The sequence below is a fragment of the Oratosquilla oratoria genome, unplaced genomic scaffold, assembly GCF_046742065.1.
Source record: "Oratosquilla oratoria isolate Oo_2021 unplaced genomic scaffold, ASM4674206v1 SCAFFOLD235, whole genome shotgun sequence".
NCBI classification, from domain to species: domain Eukaryota; kingdom Metazoa; phylum Arthropoda; class Malacostraca; order Stomatopoda; family Squillidae; genus Oratosquilla; species Oratosquilla oratoria.
The window spans coordinates 29,684-40,000 of NW_027467587.1; the positions used below are offsets into that span (position 1 = coordinate 29,684).

The 10,317-nt window shown below is 51.2% G+C and overlaps 1 protein-coding gene across 1 annotated transcript; it reads right to left on the reverse strand.

The window, feature by feature from the left end:
* Positions 1-3,795: 3,795 nt before the first annotated feature.
* Positions 3,796-6,838, reverse strand: LOC143022934 (uncharacterized). The gene is made up of 2 exons (XM_076181351.1): positions 6,211-6,838; positions 3,796-4,759 (listed from the first exon to the last, which is right to left on the reverse strand). The coding sequence occupies exons 1-2, from the start codon at positions 6,211-6,213 to the stop codon at positions 4,256-4,258; spliced, it is 507 nt and encodes a 168-aa protein (XP_076037466.1). The 5' UTR covers positions 6,214-6,838; the 3' UTR covers positions 3,796-4,255.
* Between the last annotated feature and the right edge of the window lie 3,479 nt (positions 6,839-10,317).

Sequence of the window (10,317 nt, forward strand, 5' to 3'; positions counted from 1 at the left end):
AGTAATGCCGATCCTGCCCCAGTAAAGTAACCTAGGAAGAGATACATAAAAACGATATATAAAACATAAGTTTATTATGTTTAAATGATCGTGTAAAAAGGGGGTTATAGAACAGAGGCACTGGTAACCTTTCCCAAGAGGGAGAGAGGTTTCCGGTACGCTGTACCCACTTCCTATGGTATGCGAGCTAATTCCTGTCTCTTCACTTGCCCCCCCCCCCTCCCTTTTAGGAGAGAATGGTGGATTGCTGACCTAGACTCTGAGAGGTCGGAGGGGAGGTGCAGGCAGTCTGAGGGGGGTGAGGCGAGAGAGGCGCGTCTGGGAGTAGCCTGGTACCCATGGCTACGCAGGGAGACGGGCGTACCGTGTGTATCAGGTACCTGGTGCGGAACGAGGTAGTGGAAGCCCATCCACCCAGATTCTGTACCTTATCCACCGAATGGGTACGGAGGAACGCGAGAGAGGCTGCGAGACCCCTAATCGCGTGTGCTCTTGGTGCCTTACCCGGGTCTGCTAGGTTGATAACCTTGCAAAGCAGGGCGGCTATCGCTCTAGCCTTGAGTGGTTTGAGCGACGTGGAATTGTAGAAAAGGTGCTCCGGGCTAACCCGTGGTGTGTCACGTAGGTAGTCTCTGTAGGCTGCCACGGGGCACAGAGGGAGAGGTCTGCCACCCTCTAAGAGAGCGGGAATGGTGATGGGAGCGATTAGGCTCTCTGATGTCTCATTCTTAGCGAGGAAGGCCGGAGAGGGTGACAGTGTAAGAGAGGAACCGTCCTTAGCCAGTTGAGAGAACTGAGGGTGTCTGGTGAGTGAAGCTAGCTGAGAGGACCTGAATCCTGTAGCTAGGGCGATGAGAAAGAGTGCTCTCATGAGGTAGCCCGCACTGTTCAATGGAACAAGACGGGTCTTTAAAAACTGTAGCACTTTGTGGAGCGACCATTTTGGGGTGACCCTACGAGAAGGTGGGCGCTTAGCTCTCAGACCCCTGAGGAGCAGTTTTAGTGCCCTGGTGTGCACCCTGATACCCAAGCTGAACTTGAGCGGGTCTGCAAGGGCCGAGTGGTGGGAAGCTACCGTGGAAGGCGCTCGGTTGGTGCTGTTGCCCAGCCAGGCGAGGAAAGCCAAGACGCCTGTGAAACCAGCTTCACTTTCTCCCTGGTGAGGAAAGACTGAAACCTCCGCCAGCATGACTCATATTGAATGATGGAGGAGGGTCTGTGAGCGGCTATCATGGTGTCAACTACGCTAGGTGGAAAGAGCGAGGAGAGTCCGGCTTTGAGAAACACCAAGCGTGAAGATTTAAGGATTAGCGCAGCTGATCCGATACGTGCTGCGCGAGGCACGTTGAGCCTAGTAGGAGCGGATTGGGGTACCAGTTGTGGAGAGTTACGTACCACGGCTGAGCCTTCCACAGTGGAGACACCAGCAGCATCTTGCCTCGGTAGCCCCTGAGCTTGCTGATGGTGTGTACCAGCATCTTCGTTGCCGGGGGAGGGAAGAGGTATATGTAGTCCCACCTGTTCCAGTCCACTGTCAGCGCGTCCGGGCCTCCTGCCTGGGTCCGTACCGCTAGTGACAGGAACTGTGGTAGTTGAGTGTTGGTGGGTGACGCGAAGTTGTCTAGGCACAGTCTGACTGCTTTGTCTGGTAGGCTGGGTTCGTCCTGAAGGAAACGGAGGACCACCCAAAGTTCCCTAGTATTTAAGTGTGCCTCTCTCAGTCCTGATGGCCAGGGGCCGCAACTCTGGTGGCCCCGATCGGACTGGTACCCCTAGCCCACGTGATGCGTCCGAAGTGATAGTGAGGGAGTAGAGGGGTGGTAGCCAGGGTACAGCGGAACGCCACGAGGCGTGGCTTAACCAGCCACGCAGTAGCGTGTGCAGGACGGGAGGGACAAGCTTCTGTTTGTCCCTGTGCGTGGTGGGTATGGCCGCGTTGACTTCCAGCGTGAGGCGGCGGTGCATGAGGCGACCCAGGGGGAACGTGGGAGCGGCGAAGTTGAGAATCCCGAGCAGCGTCTCGCACTGCCGTCTGGAGAGTGTGTGGGAGAAGGCGGCTCGGCGAAGGCTTTTGATAGTCTTCCTGATGTTGTTTTGCGACAAAGACAGCGTCGCTATAGTCGTATCCCCTTGGATACCGAGCCACTCCAGCTGTTGTGAGGTGTACTAAGGAGGACTTGGGCAGGTTTAAGAGGAAGCCCATCTCCCCTAATACTCTTATAGCTACCGATACGCTCGTTAGTGTCCTCTCTCGAGAGGGAGAGTATACTATCCCGTCGTCTAGGTATACGAGGGTCGCCGCCCCTTGGTCCGCGAGGACCGAGGTGACGATCCTCGAGAGCTTTTTCTACCACACCCTTCTCCACCATGGGTCTGACGTGGTGGAAGACGTCTGCTGAGACCTCGGTATCTGGGGGCGTACGACGTAGAGGAGGCAGCTGTTCTCAGGGCCAGGTTAGGTCGTGTTTGATGGTGTGGGCTGCCCTCCCATGGGAGGGCCATGCGTGGTCCCATCCCCGTAGGCAGCCCCTCACTGCCTCACTTCTCCCTTGGTTCCGCCTTGGTGTGCTGGGCGGTCTGGGGAGCTGTGTCGGTGGAGCGCTTGATATTGGTGGAGGAGGGCTGCTTACGGTGCCGTCTCTGTTGGCCCGGCGCGCCCCCTTTACCATGTCTCGACTGGTTCGCTCCACGCTGTTTGCTGCGTTGCGGAAAGGAGCGAGTGCCGGGGCGGTTGCCCTTGTGCCCCTGTTGGCTGCAAGTACTCGGTCCGTAGCTTCCCGGTCGAACAGGTCGAGGGAGAGTGGTTTGGCCCTGATGACACTGTCTAGCCGCCGCGGGTACCGACTTCACTGCGGAGCGGCGGGAGTCGGCCCTGGCCTCGGCGAAGGCACGGACTGCGTGGGGTAGGGCTGTTGCTACTAGCGACGCCGTCTGCTAGCCCACTTCACGCAGATGGTTCAAGGTGTCCCTGAGTTGACCGTCGGAGGCGGTGTGCACTTTGGTAGCCAGGGAGCGTAGAGCTTGTGTCAGGGTGGAGGTCAGTGAAAACACCGAGAGAGAGTGGGTCAGTTCTGTCTTGGCCGATTTCTCCTTAGTGGCCAGTTTACTCTCTGGCTCACTGAGTCTGGACGGGAGCGAGAAAGCATCGGAGGTAGTTTGCATACCTCGCCAAAGTATCCTGGGTAGAGCAGGGTCTACACAAGATGGGCACAGATGGTAGTGCTGGATGTTTAGATGGAGCGGACTTAGTAGAGAGAGAGGCCGTCTTAACCAGTGCAGACGCGTCCATATTTCTCCCCTTTGCCTCAGCGGGGAAGAAGGACGAGACGGGCATGCGAAGCATCGGTACCTCATGCTCTCTATACACGGGTGACAAGTCGTCGGGGAACAGTAGAGGATTCATGAGCATAGCTCTGAGAGCATCAAAGCACGTCTTTTCAATAAACTTTGGTTGCTGTGGTGTCTGCTCCGCCTGTGGCCAGGGTTTCAGTTTGTAGGATATACGCTGGTCACCTTTGTCGTCCGTAGAGATACTGATGAGGACGTCAGTCCGAATCACAAAACCAGATGGAGAGGTAGGATCCGGGGCAAGCGCTATCAGCTTTCCTCCTTCGTGTTTCGTCGACCACGTAGACGGTAGAGGGGCCCAGTTGTAAGGCACGAAGTTAGTTATAGGCTCATCTTCTTCCTCCCAGTCCGCGTCGTCATTCGAATGTGACAAAGCGAAGCTCGGTGAGGGAGGTGGAGAGGAGCGGGCCGGACCGTTAGCGAGGGCTTGTGCCGGTCCCGGGGCAGGCGGAGTAGTATGATACCACGGCTGAGAGGGTAGCGACTGGCGGATCAGGTTCAGTATCTCTTCCCTTAAGCCCGGCACCTCTGAGAGGAGAGAAAATTTAGGCCTCTTGGTGGCCCTAGGAGAGCGGGATCCGGAGAGTGACCACCTCCTGTGCCCTTTAGACCGTCTATGTCTATGGTGCCTGTCCACTCTCGATGAGGAGGGAGCAGACGAGGAGGAAGAAGGGGAGCGAGGTTTCCCGTTGCTCCTACTCTTATTTTTAGAACTGTGTTTCTTACGCGGCGAGGCCGGTGGGGGAAGAGACACTAGGGATGGGGAGAGCGACACTGAACTCGAGGAGAAACGGTCTCGGGTAGGCGAGGGAGTGCGCGCGTGAGGAGACGAGCGTGAACGAGGTGTGTCACAGTCCCGGGTAGGCGAGGGGGAGCGTCGCCCAGGCGAGGGGCGTAGCTCCTCATTTCACTGGTGTGGAGAGCGAGAGCGGCGGGTAGGCCAAGAGCTAGGACGGGAGTGGGAGTGGAGGCCCGAGGTGGAGCTTCTCCTAGAAATGGAGCGGATACGAGAGCGTGACCGTCTCCTAGGGGTAGAGTGTTGCCTTGCTTGAGATGAGGCACGCTCAGGAGAGGCAGAGGTGCCTCCAGACACCGTACGGGCCCTGACGAGACCCAGCTCCAGGGCCAGGGCTTGAACAGCAACCTCTACCCGCGGGCTGCCCCGCTTTTGTGCTGCCTTCTTCAGGTGCTGCCACACCGCCCGTAGGGACACTAGAGGAGGCGGAGCCGGTTTAGTGTCTTTAGGGTAGAGCCTCAACTGTTGCACCCAACACTCACACTGGGGGCAGGCGGTTGGGTCGTAGCGGAAGTCTACGAAACAGGGCGAGTGCGTGGAGCAGGCGAGGTGGCCGTCTCTAGCCACCTTAGCGGTGCAGCCATCCTGAGAACAGATCAGGTCAGCACCTTCTGCCTGAAAAGATAAAATGCACGGAGTTAGAAGTAGTCCACCAATGAAGGAGTGACTAACAATTCTAAAACGTTACTCGAGAGGTACGGGTTGCCCAAAACTCCGTACATCGACAAAAAACACCCAGAGGGTGGTACCAACACCAGTATAGCTCAGTGGGCGACTGGTGTTGGTGAGAGCCGTGCCCCGGAACGGGGTAGTCACCCACGCTAGGAGGGTGGCGCGACCCGTCCCTCGCGGGACGGGATGCGACGGCAGTAGCCCGGCACGGGGGAGTGTGTGTGACGTGTCGGGCCAATGTTGTCCACCCTTGCCAAGAGGGGACGGCGGACAGGGTCCGCGTGGGTTCAGGGTGATGCTAAGATCACGAACCAAGTAGCGTAGCAAGAGCTACTATGGGGTGCGTGGAAGCACGCATCCACGAGTTCGGAGTACCCAGGGAACAACCGAACACGTACTCTCGAGAACGGGCGTAACTGGCTAGGAAACGTCGCGGTACCAACACCAGGAAAGCTCAGTAGGCGACTGGTGTTGGTGAGAGCCGTGCCCCGGAACGGGGTGCGTGGAAGCACGCATCCACGAGTTCGGAGTACCCAGGGAACAACCGAACATGTACTCTCGAGACCAGGCGTAACTGGCTAGGAAACGTCGTGGTACCAACACCAGGATAGCTCAGTGGGCGACTGGTGCTGGTGAGAGCCGTGCCCCGGAACGGGGTAGTCACCCACGCTAGGAGGGTGGCGCGACCCGTCCCTCGCGGGACGGGATGCGACGGCAGTAGCCCGGCACGGGGGAGAGTGTGTGACGTGTCGGGCCAATGTTGTCCACCCTTGCCAAGAGGGGACAGCGGACAGGGTCCGCGTGGGTTCAGGGTGATGCTAAGATCACGAACCAAGTAGCGTAGCAAGAGCTACTATGGGGTGCGTGGAAGCACGCATCCACGAGTTCGGAGTACCCAGGGAACAACCGAACTCGTACTCTCGAGACCGGGCGTAACTGGCTAGGAAACGACGGTAAAAACGAGAGGAGTCTACTCTGAAACAAACGTCCAGAGGTCCCCCAAACCTCAAAGGAAAACGGAGTACCCAGGGAACAACCGATTCCGAAGAGGGGGGGAGGAAGAGACTGCTAACCCTAGTGTGGTGAGCACACACCCTCATCACACCAAGGAGGTCCCACGCACGGGCCTCAGGGCGGCATGGGACAACAAAAACCACCCATTGTTAGAAAATGTGGTACGTCGAGACGACGGAACGCAAAATCTAACAACAGGATCGATAAAAAGAAAACGGAGGTTAATCTAGCGAGAGGAAAAAGAACGTAGGGAGTACACAAGTGGAACAACCCCGAAAGTTCTAAGTCCCCGCGCACAAAAAACCACAGCCGCCACATTTCTCTAACTCACACGGGAAAGATAGAGAATGGAAACGGCCAAAAACTTTTTCGGAACTTACCATGAAGAGGAGTGGGGTCGGACGAGAAGGAAGAGTGCTGCCTTCTAGAGGAGATGTCGACGACACGGTCCGAAAAAGCTTAATGAGGTATCATGGCCTTCCCTGCCCACGACTCGCGATGCGCATGCGCAGTTACTTAGTCTATCGGCAGTTGCCGTGTTCTTTGTTTTCTTCTTGGAATCTTCTTGGAATCTGTTAAACACTGGCCGATGAAAGTTTCTTTCATTGATGATCTTCAGATACTTCGGACCTTAAGGGCAGCCAACACGGGACATGATGGCTACCCCCGATGTATAAGCACAAGTGTCCAGATTCTTTCCACCGAAAAAGTATACCTCAACAAAGAACGCGCGCCCCACTTTCGTCCACTCCATGAGGCTAACTGAAAAAGCGGCCCAGTACAACTTTACGTCCCGTCCTTTCGAATGTGCCTAACCCCCACCCTCCTCGAAGCAACCATCGCTTCAGGGTGCCATATTCAAATAAGCAAGTTGCTCTGCCCCACCCTGTAGATTCAGTGTAAAAAGTACTTTTTACACTAGATGTAATATACGAAATTGCTCTGCTTCGTTAGTTTCTTTTTTCACTGGTCTACTTTGCATAAGTGAACACACGTACCCGTCTTAACTCTAAGGCCTGTTTCACACGTATTGAATTTTCGCCGTGCCGACGTCCACGACAAAACTTCGTATTCTCGAATAACAACAGGTGTCTATGGACGCTTTCACACGTCACGACCACCACCACGTGCGAAATCGTCCTTGGACATCCATAGCCATTTGAGAGCACGACGTGTCGTGGACATCGCACGGCAAAAAGTCGATACGTGCGAAAGGAGCCATAGAAAATAAGACGAAAGCTTAACTTCGCCAGAATAAAATAAATAGTAGTTTGAGAAAACGACGTTATGTCGTGGACGGCGCACGGCAAAAAGTCGATAGGTGTGAAAGGAACCATAGACAACGAGACGGGAGCCTTTCTTCGCCTGAATAAAATAAAGTTATTTGAGAGCACGACTTTGTGTCATGGACGGCGCACGGCAAAAAGTCGATATGTGTAAAGGGAGCCATAGACAACGAGACTTTCTTCGCCTGAATAAAATAAATACCGATAAAAAGAATAAAGTATATAGACTAGACACTGAGGAGAAATCAAAGGAAACAGACAATTGGGTAAGTTCCCCTAAGGCAGAACAAGTCCATTTAGCAGAGAAGAGAAATCACTCCACTCGCTTCCAAAATAAAATATCTCCTGAGGGAATAATCCAATCGACACTTCTTCTTTTCACGTAGGCCGTAGAAGTAACAGTTATTGTGTATCTTCTTAGCACTGTAATCCAAGTGGTTCTCACCCTCCCACCGGTACTTCGTGAGCTCGAAATTAGATCAAACATTTCTGAGGGACACGTTATGTATACAAAGATTAATGCCAGATTTATCGCCCTGAGTATCATCTCTTACGAAAGCCTTGTAATGACAGTCTTCACTCCCGAGGCGGTTCTACTGAGGTAAATGAAATAGATGTGGTTGCAGAGAAAGTAAGGAGAAAAATGCCACCACTTATGAGTATGAGAAGGGAGACTGCAGGAGATCATAAGGCCTACATTAGGCAGTTCCATGTCCATTGCCACCTATCACACCCATCCGTAAAGCTATCTAATCTTCTCTCAAAATAATTGATAGCTTCAGCGCTTACTACATTGTTGCTAAATCTATTCCATTCGTTGACCAATCTATAGGACAAGCAGTTCTTGCCTATTTCCTTCTTAAATCTAAAATTGTCCAATTAAAATCCATTACTACGAGTCTTGTTCGGTTGTCTTAATATGATGACCTTGTCTCCTTACAGGAGAGGGTGAAACTGTATTTGATGAAAAATAAAAGTGAAAAGTAGGTGTAGGCTACTGACTTTCCTTAAGAGACACTTCATTAGAAGGACTCACTCTGATGTCATAGGCCTAAAGTGTTGAGGATTTGTGGACCAACCTTCCAGATTTTGATTCCAGCACACCTGTTCTCCTTCATTCCTTTATATTTCTGCTCACACCATCCCCTGATGTATTCACTCCTCCATCCTCCATCACAATATTCCTAGCCTCCATCCGGATTTGTTTCGAAATTACCCACTGTAGAGCCCGATGAACATTCCAGGATAGGAGTCGAAACGAGGAGGAAGATGGATTCTACCGATTGACACTGATTTATTTATCTTCCATTATTCAGATTGATTCAAGTCAACGTCTTGACAGGTGAAAGTCACTGTTTACTATATCCAGTGGGAATAAAAATAAGTTAATAGATAAATAAATAAAGTATAATAATAATGTAACGTCTGCCATAGTCTTAATTATGGTCAACAACAAAGTTTTTATTCAGCTGAGGGAAGATTTTTTTTCCCACTTTTCCTTTTTATTATTTTTCATTGGTCTTTTAGTGTCTACTATATTTATTCATATACATGTATCTATTTTTCTATTCATTCCTTGTCTTCTTGTTTAGCCTCATTGTACTCATATTCTGTTTATTTGTTATTCTGTCTTTATATTACTATACGAGTATATTTTGTATCTACTTCGTGTGAGCATGTATGTATTTGTTGCTCTGTTATATGTTCCTTTTTACACATATATTTCTTAGTTTTTATATTCCCAGTGTTTTTGTTGTATCTTGTTTTTTTTCCATTGCAACATTATTACTTTGGACTACAAGATAAGGCCCAATCAACTGGTCAGAAAACGGGACCATCAGTACAGTGATGCTCCGAAGGAGGCATTCACGGATCCTGTGGGCGTTGCTGATACAAAGGCATTAATGGAGGCTTTATAATCAGGGTTCACGGGGAACATCAAACCCCCACTTAGTGAACCTTTGACCGAATCAAGTGTCGGATCTGAAATTGATCCTTCCACTGAGGCTGAGAATGACCCTTGGACGGTGCTGGTCACTGGTCCGCTGAAGGTCCCTGTGAGAGATCCATCGAGGGAACCTTCGAAATGACTGCCAATTTGGCCTTCCGCGGACCCAGACATGGAGCCTGACAGCATTCCATTTAAAGATCCGCTTAAATCACAATCGTAGGATCTAAAAACATTGGTTTTCAAAGATGCTATTACGGAAGCATCCAGGAGGCCATCAATAATCGTATGAAGAAATTGACCTGGGAACCATGAAATGATGCAATTGACCTCGCCGTTTATGGAGTAATCTAGTGTCCCTGTGATTGATTCGCTGAATTGTTTTTCAGACGAATCGGACACTGATCCTTCTAAAGTTGTTTCGACTGATCCAGCCAATGATCCAAATTCAATATCGGCGTCCAAGGATCCGTCTAAAGAAGGATTGAGGGAACCGAAAAAAGATCTTGCCCAAGTTTCCAGGGAGGAAGATCCGATGAATCTCGTGAAATATCCTTTCAATGCTTTGTCGGTCATTGTAAAAAAGAATCCCACTCTGAGAGAGCCGTGCGAGAGGGAACCAGCCAGTAAGTCGCAGAGTCTGTGAATCTGAGTTTTTGGATCTTTGAGTGTGAGACTGTGAATAAGAGTTTCTGAGTGCGAGTTTGTGATTGTGACTTTATCAATCTTTCAATATATTGTTACAAGTCAGTTTGAGTCAGGCAATCCATATGTGTGTCAGAGGAAGATCCGTTCCGTACTTTATTAAAGAGTGTCAGGTCATTCAGCCATCCATCTATCTTTTGATTATTAATACAAAATTGACTAAATACAATGGTTTGATACCTAAGCTTGTCTACTAGTAGGTCTATCCGTCTTCCTGTCTGTCTGTCGGTCTGAGTGACTTTGTATTTATGTGACCATCAGTTTGTCCTTGTCTACCTGACTATCTGACTGTTCCTCTGTCTATCTGTTTGCCTGACAGTGTCCGTCTGTCTGTTTCTCTCACTGTCTGTCTGTATGTCTGCCTGCCTACCTAGTTGTTTTCCTGTCTCCGTGTTTGTGTGTGTGTGTGTGTGTGTGTGTGTGTGTGTGTGTGTGTGTGTGTGTGTGTGTGTGTGTGTGTTTCCGTCAGTGTGTGTGTTTGTGTGTATGTATGTGAAGTCGGTGAATCTGTTGCAAATAGCGATCACAACTTAGTCAGATTCAAACTC